The sequence below is a fragment of the Phaenicophaeus curvirostris genome, chromosome 2 (genome assembly GCF_032191515.1).
Source record: "Phaenicophaeus curvirostris isolate KB17595 chromosome 2, BPBGC_Pcur_1.0, whole genome shotgun sequence".
Classification (NCBI taxonomy): domain Eukaryota; kingdom Metazoa; phylum Chordata; class Aves; order Cuculiformes; family Cuculidae; genus Phaenicophaeus; species Phaenicophaeus curvirostris.
This window is the reverse complement of record NC_091393.1, coordinates 57,489,364-57,503,801: the sequence shown is the minus strand read 5'-3', so window position 1 is coordinate 57,503,801 and position 14,438 is coordinate 57,489,364. Positions and strand designations below refer to the sequence as shown.

The 14,438-nt window shown below is 39.1% G+C and overlaps 1 protein-coding gene across 4 annotated transcripts in view; it reads left to right on the top strand.

Moving 5' to 3' along the window:
* Positions 1–14,438, top strand: part of GRM1 (glutamate metabotropic receptor 1) — a 181,874-nt gene that overhangs the window by 100,553 nt on the left and 66,883 nt on the right. For all 4 annotated transcript variants that reach the window (XM_069852173.1, XM_069852174.1, XM_069852176.1 and 1 more), the window contains exon 4: positions 10,952–11,187. In XM_069852173.1, the coding sequence (XP_069708274.1) occupies positions 10,952–11,187 (236 nt within the window). The remainder of the gene's footprint in view (positions 1–10,951; positions 11,188–14,438) is intronic.

The window sequence follows — 14,438 nt, the reverse complement described above, 5'->3', positions numbered from 1 at the left end:
GAGTTTAAACTTTTTTTGTAATATCATCAATATGGCTTTCTGATTAGCATAACTTACAACTTTTGAAAATCACTTATGTTGTTCCCTCAAACACTTGGATAAGTCTGCATATAAATTTTTTTCTAATAGGAAAAGAGATTCAATAAGTCCTATTTCTAATTCCTAGACATCCAGGCTGGGAAGCAGTTATTGCTGTATGCAAACTCTGTACTTAAGTACGCATGTGGCTATGGCTATTCTGTACCCCTCATGCCACAAAATGAGATCACTGTGAGACTCCTTACACAGTGAATATCTGCCATCCTAGCTTTCTCAGTGCTGTCAGCGTGATATCTAGAAGGAGTAAAACTTGAACAATGTGAATAATATACTTACAATCTATTCTTTAATAAGACATTGGACTCGATGATCTCAAAGGTCTTTTCCAACCAACCTATTCTATGACTTAAACAATATGGTGTATTTCAGTGGTTCCTCTGAGCAAGATACTCCATCCTTTCCAGTTATGTTTTGGGTATATTTTGACTTAATATGTATTGGAACCCAGACACCTAAATGCCTAGAAGTCTGCTACTGTGCTACTGTAGCTCTACTTGACAGGCAGATTCTTTTAAGGCACAGAAGGTGGCTGGATGATGTTGAACTAACTTTAGTTTAGACAGGCAGATGATTGCATTTGGATTTCTTATTTCATATCAGTGTAGCTACATGAATAAACATTTATGATTTTCAGACAGCAATAAGTGCAGAAGAGTAAATAATACTTTTATACATTTTTCAAGTGCTCTATAACAGCTGTTTGGAGTGAAGTACAATAGTATTGCCTGAACAAAGTAGATTATTAAAGAAGTATTCAAGTCATTACACCTATTCTAATGTTCATTAACTGTTTGTGAAAAGGGTGCTTAATTTTCAGATGAATTAATTTCTGCATTTAGTTCATGAGCTGTTCATTGGAGGCACAATGGAATGCTGTTTTAGGAGGTTACCAAAGGTTAATGATTGTACTTTCTTTATTGTATGAAAACCTTAAAATATTAATTGATTCTCTCACTGGAAAGGTTTAGGTGCTTAGGCAGCTCTCTGTCATAGTATGAATTGAATATTTTCCATATCAATATATAATTTCAAATGAACAATTTATGAATATTTAAGTGTGAACTGTCTTATTCATAAAGATTCATAATAATCTGAATATTCAAGTATCCACAGAAATTGGAAGAGAAAGAATGGCAGATATGACCAAACAAAACTTTTGGTAGAAACAGAAAGAAGTGTTTACAGAAATATTGTTCTAAAACATGTTCTAAAACATTCCCTAAGGGGAATGGTTTAGTGTTTGATAGGAATGGTTGGACTCGATGATCTGGTGGGTCTCTTCCAACCTGGTGATTCTATGATTCTATGTTCACTTTGATTAATAGATTCAAAAGTTTTGTGATTTTCTTATGAGTTTCATCACATTTCACCTTTGTTTTCCATTTTATTTGATCTCTTGTTTTCAACCCCATATAAGTATGCACCTTTATGGAATGGATAGCATGCTCTTTTCTGTGGCTACCAGTTCCTCTTCAGCCATAGTTTCATTGGTGGGCTACCAAAGCAATGAGCAGTTCCTGCATAAATACTTGTGTAAAGGTTCAGTTTTCAAGCATGCGTGTGGAAACAGTATTTCAGAAAATTTGTACAGGTATGGAAATATGCCATATGCAAAGCAGTAATAGCAACCTATATGCAAGATGTAGGATGTCTGCTTTAGATCTGTATATTGAAATTTGATTTCCATTGGAAAACGGCTGTCATATCTCTGTATATTTCTCTTCAGTATTATTTTATGATGGTTACAGCAAGGGGTGGTTTAAGGGAATCACATAAGAATATAAACCTCAAAGAAAATTCTGGACTGTTGTAAGAAAGTCAGCATTGTGGAGAAATTCAAAGGTTGGAATTCAATGTAATTTTGAATTCAACACAGTTTGTGTGAAAATGGAGAAGGAAATGTCATTCTATGTTTATTTTGTCGTTCCTCAGCATCTCAACAAAGCAAGGAGACAAGGAAGAAAATGTTCTTCTTCTTTTTCAGTTAGTGATTAAGGAAGATATCTATGAATTAATCTTTTAGGAAGCAATTCACATACAAGCATCCAGCTAGTTCTGCTGGAGTGGCATGCAGCAGAAAGGGCATGTATTTGCCCTCTTTCTTTCCTGAATATATACCTGTACCTTTTTGTGTATTTCTAGCCCATTTGCCCTCCACATGGTCTCTGCCTTTACAGTCCATCAGATCTGGCCCTGAGAACAGTGATTTGCAGTTGGCTGGGGCAGAGGTAGGAAGTCTTTGCATGGTTACACAGAAAAGACCTCAGTCTCTAAGACTTTTACACAGGATGGAAGTCTTAACAAGAATTTTTCTTTGTAATTAGCCTCCCTGAAAAGGGACCACAGTTGAGCTCTCTGTGGCAGGAACTACCTCTTACTATCCATATTCATTCTTCAGGGGAGTCTTGTTGCACACAATTTGCAGCACAGCAGCAGCAAGGGGATTAAAAAAATCCCCTGGAACTGGTACAGAGAAGCAAAGATAAACCTCTCTGTATTTCAGATGTGGGTGTATTAATAAGATGTTAAAAATCTTGGATTTGGCTGCACGTATTAGAGGCCAGGAACACCCTATATGAGGAACAATCTTGAGATTAAAGCTTCCTGTTTGTGTATGATTTTTTAGAATTGGATGCTCTCCTCCTCCCTACCCATGTGCTTTCATTTGGAAAAGATATTGTGCTTTCATGATACCTCATGTTGTGAATTTCAAATATGCAGAGCAAGGATTCAATCCTCTTGACAATCTGGGCTGAAACATGTGTACACCTTTTTGAAAAATCAGCTATTGCCTTAGAGGATATATGTATAGTTTCTGATTTTCCAAGATACGCACCATTGTGCACTCTTGAGAATGGTTAAACCTTTCCTGTGTGAAAGCAGCAACTACATTTACAAAGAGCTGCACATGCCAATTGTGTTAAGAATTTTCACAGTAAAGACTCCTCAAGATAACGCCTGCATGATAGGCAGTTAAATTACATTATGTAAATTGTATGCAAATATATGCAACACATACGATAATTAAAACTTTCCTAAATACATATTTGCAAAATACAATCTATCATGGTCCACAAGGTTATAATCTACATTTTTTAAATGAGCGATACAAAAATTCTGAAAATTCACACAAAATTGAATGATAATAATTTGAAACATAATGACCTATCATTTATCAACTTAAGTTCTTTACAGGGTGTCACTTATTCAAAAAAATCCACTGATTCACTAAATAAAAATTGGAAGCCCTTACCACAATTTGTGCTTGCATAAAATATAAGAACTAATGTGCTACTGCTACTGTATGCCTTCAGTAATCATGGATGGGAGGTGAAAAACTGCGTATGCAATGTTATGAAACAGAACCTGGCAAGAAGGAAAAATTTACTAAGAAATATGACAAAGCACTTGAAGAACATGGCCTTGGGAATTATTTTTAAACCTCGTGTTACAATTTCCCTCAGAAAATAGCACCTCCTGTAGTACATTTGGTTTCAAACCATGATGAGTACGTGTAGCTGTGTCAAAGGGAGTAGGGTTTGCTAGTAAATCATACTAGTTTCTTTCAGAGTCTCATTGGTGGCCTCTAGAGGTACCCAGACCAAGCCCTAACCACGTGTGACATGTTCTTTAATCTATAGTCCATGACAGGATTACAACTCACAGTGGCATAGTAGTGCTGTGTGAGTTATGAGTCTGCAACCAGTAAATGCACAGTCTGGCAACAAATGCTCTTCTTGTACCTTCTTTTACGTGTCTGTGAGACTGTCAAGGCAGTAATCTCCTCTATCCCTCTTATTTTCCATTTCCCTCCCAGAAGAAGTTTCAGTGGTTTTCTTGTCCTGCTTCCTGTTTACAGAGCTGGTGTTCCCATGATGACTTCAGCTGATTTGAGTCAGGACTGACCTATGAAGGTCAACAACAAGTAGAAATCTAAAGGCTGGAATTCAAGGCACATTTGAGCTCAGCACCATTTGTGGGGAAAGGAACAGGTACAAATCTCTCAACAAGTTATGATGCCTGCTCCCATAAACTGGCAGCTTGGGAAGGTAATGGCTCCTGATGCCTGCAGGAGCAAAACCTATAACTCCCCATCAACATTTTTTTTTTTTTTTTAGCTACAAGATTTAGTGAATTGGATTCTTCTGCTTTTAAGGAGGTCATTCAGTGCTCAGCAAACCATTGTTTAGAGCATGAGTGTATACAGCCTTTCAGTCTGGTCTTGCCAGTTTATCTTTCTCCCTGGGACTAAACTCCTAAGATTGTCAGGACTTGTCACACATGTAAAAACAAAACTGTACTTTCAAGAATCATAGAATCATAGAATAACCAGGTTGGAAGAGACCCACAGGATCATCAAGTCCAACCATTCCTATCAAACACTAAACCATGCAAACCAAGAAATACATGGTTTGGCAGCTGAGGAAAGGTCTGCCACCTTTCAACGTAAGTATGCAGTACTGATGAATTAGCAGAATGAATGAGTGCAAAACTGGCCTTTCTTCTCATGTTTGAAATAATGCTCATGAGCAATAATGATCAGCACCTTTCAGGTGACATTGGTGACCACTGTGAGTGACTGATAACACATAAGCCTAAGGAAGAAAGTTACTTTGCCAGTTGCTGACTTGTGAATATTGGAAGTTTCCATTTTCTTTACATGGCATCTTCTCTTTGAGGCATGTGTTAAACTGACACTGAATACCTTTGGTAGAATTCCTTTTTGCCAGAGAATAGGTCAATCCTCCTTCACAACAAGCTAGTTGTCTTCTTTTCTTTCCAGTACAAGAGGTTAGTGAAATAAAGACCTTTATTCTCAAAGTCTGCTCCCAGAAGAGGGCAGTTAAGTAGCCAGCTACAGTACTGTTTGTGGAGTACTCTGGGCCCAGTTCTGCTACCTGTGCTCATATCAAGTTGCAACACTGATTTTTCTGGTGGAGCTGTCTATGAAATTAGTCCTCCTGCCACACCAGCACTTTCTGGCTTGGCCTTATGCTGAGGTCTGAGTTTCCATCTGTTCTTTCAGAAGCAAGCAAGAGGCCGTCACAGTCATACATTTCCTGCACATGGACAGGAGAATCCGTGCTGGATTTTCCAGTGGGATGCTGCCAGGGAAGATTTTTATAAAAAGAGAAAATTGAATTTGCAGATTTGCAGGCTTCCAGATGTGATCAGTTCTAAAAATCCAGAGCACTGGCATTTATCAGAACAGAATAACAAATTATGTAAACTCGACTTATCACTATTTAGGAGTTTGTAGTGTTTTGAAATATTTCTACCTAAGCAGTGTCTGAACACTACACAGAAAGATAGTTCTGCAAAAACCACTTTCCAATTAAAATGGCCAGCTTTTTATTTATATATTCAAGCTTGTAATAGTTGTCCTTAAAATATATTGACATACATAATAAAATGGCATGGCACTTTACTGAATGTTGAATTTTTGAGTGGTGCTGTCCTCATTTTTAAATCTGTTAGAAGTTTAACATAACAGCAGGCCAGATGGCAGCCTTGAGAGCAATGATAAGAAGGCATTCATAAACATGCACTGTGGGAATGTATATTGATGTGAACAGGAAAGTATATTGACATGGGCTTACTTTTGTGGAAAGGAGAGAAAGGCAAGAACATATGACACTGATGTTTGAACAGGAACCTGTCCCCAAAAAAATAGTAATTCATTTAGCATTTATAAAGACCATTTTCCTCTTCATTTCTTTTCTGTGTTTTATGACTTGGCCAATACAGTATAAAAAACCTTCTCATTAATGCAAACTCCTTAGGAAAACATTACCTTACCTAATATAAAGGGAGTTGACAAAGCTGCCAATGATGCAGCGCTCCAAGCAGAGGAGTCTAAATCAGTTGCTGTCCACAACTTCGGTCCATTATATCAAGTCTTATAAGGGTGCCGGAATCAAATTGCTATTCAGTGTCCATGACTGATATGATTTGTTTTGTTTACTTGTGCAAGGATGCTACCTCCTACAATAATCACAGGGCAAGTAGTCTTCATAAACAATAACGTGTTTTCTTTTTGCTTCGTTGTTTATTTGGAAAAAGCATCTGGAATAGTAATGCTGAGTGATGTGCAGGGAAGCAGAGCAGAGCTGGTGCTGCTGCATAGTTTAAGAGTTAAGTCCTGAGGAGATGAAAATAGAAAGCCTGATTGTAGGTTGTCTCAACAGCCCTTGTGAAAAGCAGCTGACAGTGTTCATGTTTGGAAGAGGAGAGGAAACTGGAAATCTATTACATTTCTCCTGGTGTTTCAGTCACAGGAATATATGTGACTGTAGTTCAGAAAATATGCAGAGGCCAAGATGCTGAAGCCACAATTCAGAAATCTCCATTGTCACACATTAGCAGAATAGTAAACTGGTTGAGAAAAAAATAAAATATGTTTCTTGAAATTCAGTTTGTGATAATGGGACATAGGTCTCCTGAAACTAGATGGAGTAGATCTGGTTTTTTTTTCCCCTTTCTGCTTGATTTTTGTTTGTAATTGAATGCTGAAATTCAGATTTGACATGGTAAATGTTGGCCACCAGATTGGAACACGGACCAAGAGTAGCGTGCAGGATATCAGTGACCGTTTTGATTGTGATAAACACCACAAAACCAGAACAAAAGCAGTTGGTCCTTTCTCTTGTAAGAGCAGAGAGAGTATTTGCTGGTTTGGTACCCACGCACCTGTCCCTCCCTCACCGTTTCTGTCTTCATGACTTTAACCCCCTCACAGAGCTTCAGATCAACTGTTACACAAGATATCTGGTATATTTCAAGTCCAGAAAACTACACAAAAATTACAATTGACACTTATCAGGGAAGGCAGTTGAGGTGATGGATATTGGGCCACCTCCTGAAATCTGAAGTAAAGGCACACAGAAAGATGTTGTTTCAAAAAGTGATACATGTGGTGCTACTTGCTGCTCATCAGGGTAAAAGAAAGAAAGTAGGCGGAAAGTACTTGATTCTGACAACAAAAGGCTAGTATGTGCTGCCTTCTTTTAATAAGATTTCATTTTCCCATTAAATCAGCTCTTGGTCATGTGATTCTGTCACTGTCATTCACACTGTCATCTGGACTTCAGTATTGTGCTGTTGCCCAGCATTAGAAATGTCAATGTTTGAATGTTGTCTCCTGGAACCCTATCCATTTATTCATACAGCACTAAGGATACACGTTCAAAAGAAGTATAGGTTGAGAATTTAAGAAGATCTGAGATCTCTGATAATCCTCCCACTATTGCTGATAGGGCTGTACGGCTCCCTTAGGGACTTTTCAGCACAGCCAGATGCCATGATAGCAGGAGTTCTCTAAGGAACTGGAGGACTCTTTTTCACCTCCTTGATTTTAATGGAAGTAAAGCAAAGGTCTCATACAAACATCAACACATATGAAATTTTTTCACAGATTCCAGTGCCTTTTCTTCACATTTCACTGCACAAAATACTTATCTGACTAATTTAACTATTTGAGGACATTGAAGAGGGACAAAAAACATGTGGGGCCAGAAAGAAATGAAGAAATATTAGGTGACAATCTGCGTCCCAATTTAGGGGAACTTTTCCATCAGCTGCCCTCAGAAAACTTGAAATACATTTTCTCTTGCCTTTGCAGAATTGCCTTGCTTTGCCTTCAGAGGGAATGTGGCAATTTTCCAAGCCAGACTTACAGGGGAGAGGAAATAAATCACTCTAATGTTTGGCTGGTAGTAATCCAAGCAGCAGAGAAACTACCTCCTTTCTAGAAAGTCTTTTAAAAATGGCCCGATTTCCTTAATCTTTTTGACTCACTAATGTTTCTGCTTGAGTCTACAGTTTGCAAGCCATAAACATTGTGACAAATAATGAAGTAATTGTGCAATTAAGACTCAATTACTTATGCTGTAAGAGTGACCTCTTGCTTGTTTTTCCCCACATAAAAAGAAATAAATACTGTGTCTTATTCTCCCCTCTGGTGCTAGTTTATGGCTTGAATTATATAAAATCCAGAAAAGTAATTCTCCTGGTTTTACTTTTGTACAGTTACCTATGCTGTGATCTGTTGTGAGGCAATCAGGGTGCACAGTACCTTTTACTGGGTGCTCTCTGCTCATGAACAAGTGAGGAGTGGAGGGATGCAGGTTCTTTCCCTCTGCAAAACTCAAGGCAGTCTAATGGCATGGTGAGCAGGGATGGATAAATTGTGTCTTTTGAACTTTGCGCACTCCTGTGGCAATCCAAGAGCAGTTGTGAGGCCAAGACTGTGCCAGGTGCTAATCATTAGGGATATATTGGTAAAAGGGCAGGACCTGAGTAACCTGTATCACTCGCAGTGAGAAGTGACCCAGTGTCATGGAAGGATGTTCAAAACACATAATGAGACACTAAAAATGAGTGTGTGTGTGTGTATATATATATATATACACATAAAACCCCAAATAAATCACAAGTTTGGATGTCTGGTGGGAATATTACTGCACAACCGACTTAAGAATTCTTAAGTTTCACAAACAATCCTTTAAAAGGATGACCCAAAATGCACACATTCACTCATCTATCCCAAATGTGCATGAGCACTCACTGATAAGACAAGGGTGCTCAGTCCCAGGGAATTTACTCTGGGCAAGTTCTGATCCCAGGGGAAGGTCCCCTGCTGCAGGCCCACTGCTCCAAGGAGAAAACAACTCAAATTGGCACTCCAGTGGGACAACGTTTATACCTGTGGTCAATTTTATTTGACTGGGAGCTTCATCTTCCAGGGCTGTGCCTGGCAACAGTTCCCTACCTCCTCCGCACCCCAGCAGTGCAGAGGGATAGGGAGTGGGGGTTTCAGTCAGTTCATCACTGACCTTAGTGTTCTCTGCAGTGAAAGAACATTCTCCCCCTACTTCTTTCTTCTGAAAAAAGTAATTACGTTTCAATAGCAGGAGAGCCCCCATCTTTGTCAGGTTCTTGGCAAGCCCCGATATTTGCCAGGTTGGTTGCCTCTGCCACACACAGCAGTCATTATTGCGTCCAGCCTGGCAGAGACCATCCCTTTGGGATACCATATCATGCCCATCGCTGTTCCACAACAGAACTTTTCAGTCAATGTTGTCTCCTCCCTGCAATCTATTCCCTGTGCCTCCCCCTGCTGTTATACCACGTGTGAGATGCAACATGCATACACTTGTATCTCATGCTGCTTGGCTATACGAAGATATTGGTCAGTGGTTTGTAAGCTCAGAAATTTTGGGCAGTTCTACTGCAAGGCCTTGGCAAAGGGGGAAACAAAGAAATCCTGCCTTAATTGTGCCATATAGTGCCATCTTAAAAATATAGCCTTGTCACTCCCTAGGCTCAAGTGGAAAGGGCTCTGTTAATCACTCAGTCAGTGGGCTGCCAGATGTCCCGTGACTTAAATAACATCCTGTAATAGAGGCTTGGATTGTGTGTACGATATGGAAAACATTCAGTACATGGGGTTTTGTGTATTTCCATGGAGAGTTGCCACTTTTTCCAGGTTCCTACAGCACAGATGCAGCAGTTAACATGAATGTCAGCTAAACCATGCAGCTGTTCAGTCTGGTGGCTGAGGACCAAAGATTCACACGTTCCCAGTGCATAGTTACCTTACATCTATTCGACTAGGACTGTGACAGAGCTTGCTATTTCAAATCTTATCTATTTTCCATTGTGGAGTCCCAGGTAGACGTAGGCTGAGTGTTTCATAAATATCCTCAGCTGGTATGGTCTGCACCTCAACAATCTTCTCAAGGCTGTATGTAAGAGTCTCCTAACAAGGACCTTCTTTCAGCTTATCATCTGGAGTGAAACAGAGACTCATCTCTTAGCGGCCAATTGCATTTTTGCTCTTGAGCTTTCTGCTTCTGGCAGTGCTTCATCTGTCTGCTTTTCACAACAGCAGTAGTATTGATTTGATTCTGAATGGACAGAGCTAGATCTGAGGTGCCAGAATAATCTATTTCTCTCATGACACGTGCAGCATATTAAAACTAAGCAATGACTTATATTTGTGCTTAAATTAGACTGTAATAGCACTGTTCTTAAGGGGACCCTAGTACAATTGGGAGAATGACACTAAATTGATGGACTTCATGCTAGCAGAACTAAACTAAGACTCAGATGTTAAGCCAAACAGACTTTGTTTAAACCTGTTAAAATAGACTTTCCATGAAATAATGTTGTCAAGAGAGAATTTTTTCTTCAGGCTTTTAAAAGTATCCCTTATATGAATAAACAGAAATAAAATATAAAGCCACTGTTTGTTAAAAAAAATACAAAAGAGAGGAAAAATAAAGAGCAGGTTATCACAAATTCCATGCAGTGCTAGAATAGCATGTGGTTTTCTTTTTACTCTGGTCAACTTTATCAAGTATTCTTACTCCATTCTCTTCCAACACAATGCATTTCTCACTTTATGTTTGATTTGAATTACTCTTCTAGCTGTGAGATCCATGTATGCTGAGACCTCTTCTGCAAAACACCCAGGATTCTGGCTCAGTTTCTTTTCCATTGATATTAATTCTTTCAGTTTCCACCACTTACAGGACAGCCTAAATAAGGCAGAATCTCTTCAGCCATAAAGACATCACACCAGAAGCTATGCCCAAAAGCCCTTTCCAGAGGGACAGTCCCTCATCAGTCCAGATAAGTTAATGAGAACTCTGCGTGAAATGCAGTCAGACTGCTCATTACAAGTCTCACTGTGCTTTCTTCTTTCCCTCTCTGCCTGAATTTTAGATGTACCTTTAGATTTCCCTTTAATCATCTGCTTCCGAGGGTGCCGTCCTGCATTTGGGTGATTACTTTTTTCAAAACAAGCTTCCTGTCTTTGTGTAATAAGTGTTTTTTTTCTTCTTTTCAGTGATGGTTGGGCAGATAGAGATGAAGTTATTGAAGGCTACGAACCTGAAGCAAACGGAGGCATCACTATCAAACTGCAGTCTCCAGAGGTCTTGGCATTTGATGACTACTATCTGAAGCTGCGTCTGGACACCAACACCCGCAACCCCTGGTTTCCTGAGTTCTGGCAGCACAGATTTCAGTGCCGCATCCCGGGGCACCCATTAGAGAACACCAACTTCCAGAAGAACTGCACTGGTAAACTGACAATAATTTTCCTAATTGAATTTCTGCTCTTGTGAAAATTTGTCTTTGAGTTTTTTCTTCTTATTTTTTTTCTTTTTTAATATCTCAGTCACCAGTTTTGATCCCAAATTGTACAGATATAAATCCCAATTCTGGCAGGAGTATGGCTGGCACTGGTTGCACAGCCTCTTCTCAATTTAATTCTGCTCTGTTGTAGAGTGGCTTGTTCCCTTTTTGTGTTTTAGGGTTATACTGAGACTGAAAAGAGTGCTTCATGTTTGCTATATGGCTTGTAAAAAATAAGCAACCATAACATTTTAACAAAAGTAAGAACCAATATAAACTTTTTTTTTTTTTTTCCTCGAAGTCAGCTCTTCTGATCAACTGAACAATCAGGAAATTCGCAGAAAATATTATGGAAAATTTTGAGGAAAATTGATGATTCTTGAAGCTGGCCCAGCATCTGCTTCATCCTTGCTTTTCTTCACTCACTAAAACATTTATAGTTTGCTTCCACTATGTAGTACTCATATAAAAACCATGCTGTCCTACAGACAGAAGTAGCTCACTTCATAGCATATCAAGTACTAATGAAGCCTATATTTCTGTCCTGTTCTTTAAATCTCTACCTCCTCTATCCCATAGCAGTAATTTCAGTTGATCTTCATGTGCTCGATGAGTTGACCCCCATTCTTTTATTAACAGCTAAGACATACCACCAAATACTGTCAGTGACTCAAAACTGGCCTGACTTGCTAAGTGTCAGACAGGCTGGTTCATTTGGGTGCTAAGGGGCTAATGGTAAGGCAAACTGGCTAAATAAATATTGAGGTTATACAGATTTTTTTTTCCTCAGAGGAGTCATTTACTCTGGACTCTACCGAAGGGTTGATTTATGGTATAGAGATTTAATTGTTTTTGAGATTGCTTCAGCTCAAACGAGTTACAATAGGCCAACAAGGGCAGAAATTACTAAGATGAGGGTGAATGATGGATGTACAGTGCAAATGCAGTTCTTGAGGAAATAAGCTTCAAATTGCATTGCTTTGTTTATTCTATCCATGAATATGAATTTCATTCTGATACTTGTCTTGTTTCTGAGGAAACTCAGCAGCCGTTGTAAACATGGGTAGTTTGTTACCAGCCTCTGTTTGGTTAGGAAACTAAAAACTTTACTCTGAACCAGCACAGTAATTCTTCATCTGCTACACAAAAGGCAGATACCAGGTGATTCTTATACTATTGGCAAAACACAAAAACATCACTCTACATTGGTAGGCTCTAACAGTTAGTAGTCATAATTCAGGCGCTCAGGCATATTTCCCTCCTCAAAAGAGCTCTAACTTTTTCCATGAAGCCTCAAAATGTGTGATACTTTTTAGCTGATTGCTAAAAGTAATCAGCTAAATTTGGTGATGAACCACTGATAACCATCAGGTTTACCACACACAACTAAGAAGTTCATAAATGTCTCAAATCACCAAAGGGATGCACTACAATGTATCTGCTCCTAATAATAGCATACCTACAGAATCAAGAGACCTACATATCCTCAGCAAGTCTAGGGGCAATAAAATACCATACTTATTTTTCTTTCACTGCACAGACTTCACTGGTGACTGTCTGGCACCACCAAAGCTTTCTTCATACATATCTTTACCTGACCTTTCTGCAGAGCTAATAATGTTGCTTCGGCTAGTAACAGCTTCAGAACTTGCTGGTGGAGCCTTTCTGTCCAAGTATGACAGTGCCAAGAAGCTGCCTTCTTGATCTCACTCAGGTCTGGAGACAAACCTCTTTACCATCTCTCTGTAAAAAAGAAGTTGTCTGAATTGCCTCTTCCTTCCTTCACAAAGTATCCCCATGCACAAATTTGAAGGACACAATCCATGTTGCTCAATAAATAATAAGCACTAATATTTGAAATCCATTAAAAGTACCAATAGATGAAGTTCAGAGCCCTTTGTGGCACTACAGATTTAAGTACTGCTGCTACTACTGCATCACCCCAGAAAAATTACCGGTATTCAATACTGATACCAAGCACCTTAACTCCATTATGTCTAAGAGCTTTCAATCTTACCTTACAGTATTCCATCAATATTCCTGTAACATGGCACATAGGTTCCTGCATTATAGAAAAAGGTGAATCCCCTGTGGTCTTAGGAGTCCATGGACATTATTAGCATGTGTTTTGACTATCTCTGGGTCCTGATCTGTTCTCTATTCCAGAATTGCACTGGTTGTCCTTACTGAGAACAAAGCACAGCCATACTTCTGCACAGAAACTGATTCAAAGACAGCAGACTGCTCAAGTTATTCTTCAGTGTCTGAGGAGTTAATTTCTCAGAAAACTAACTAAAGAAAAAGAAAATTAAGGACAAAACCATGTGTGATATTTAGGGGAGCATAGTGTATTGATATTAACACAGCAGTGTGTTGCCTAGGAGCGACTAGAAACACAAAACGAAGAGGCAGTGTTGTTCTCCAACTACCTTATTAAAAAAAGATTCAAAATCCTTGGGCCTATCCATTTTGAAAATGAGATTAATGACAAAGTTTGTATTTGAGAATCTTGAATTACTGCCTACCCAGTAAAATTTGCTTATATACAACTCAATCACTTTACTGAGTGATTTATTCAGAATTGCCACTGGAATATGAAGTTCGATTTTTAGCATTCATGGATAGGCAAGGACTTCTCCCCAGCAATTAGAGCTGCTGCATTTGCAATTTCTCACACCCTATTACTGTTGAGTCAGCACTAGCTTGGGATTACAGGCTTTCTAGGAAGCAAAGGGAAGACAGTTCCTAGAAATCCCCCTTCTCTGATGACAGGAATTACTGCCTGAATTCCCTCAGTCGGTGAGAAGACTGGTGCTGTCCTTCAGGAATTCTCATGTTACACTGAGTGCTGCATGTATATGTGCATTTTTTTTGGAAAATGTCTCCCTGATTTAAGCACTACTGGAAGGAAACAAGTCCAAGTGCCTTCCGATCTTGAAGTCCATAGGATGCCTAACAATTGGCCACATTTTCAGAATAGCTGTAATGGATGTACAAAGAATATCTGCTAGTAGCACAGGTTTATGGGAAGAGAAGACAATCATCAAGAGCTTTGCCATGACTGCTTTTCTGGATCATCCCTTCCTGAAAAAAATTAAACAACTTTTCCCTCTTCAGTAGCAGTCAAATGAGTTGGAACTGATTTTGTCTCAGTTTTTGCTAATGCTACAGACAAATGCCTCTCATAAGGTAATGTC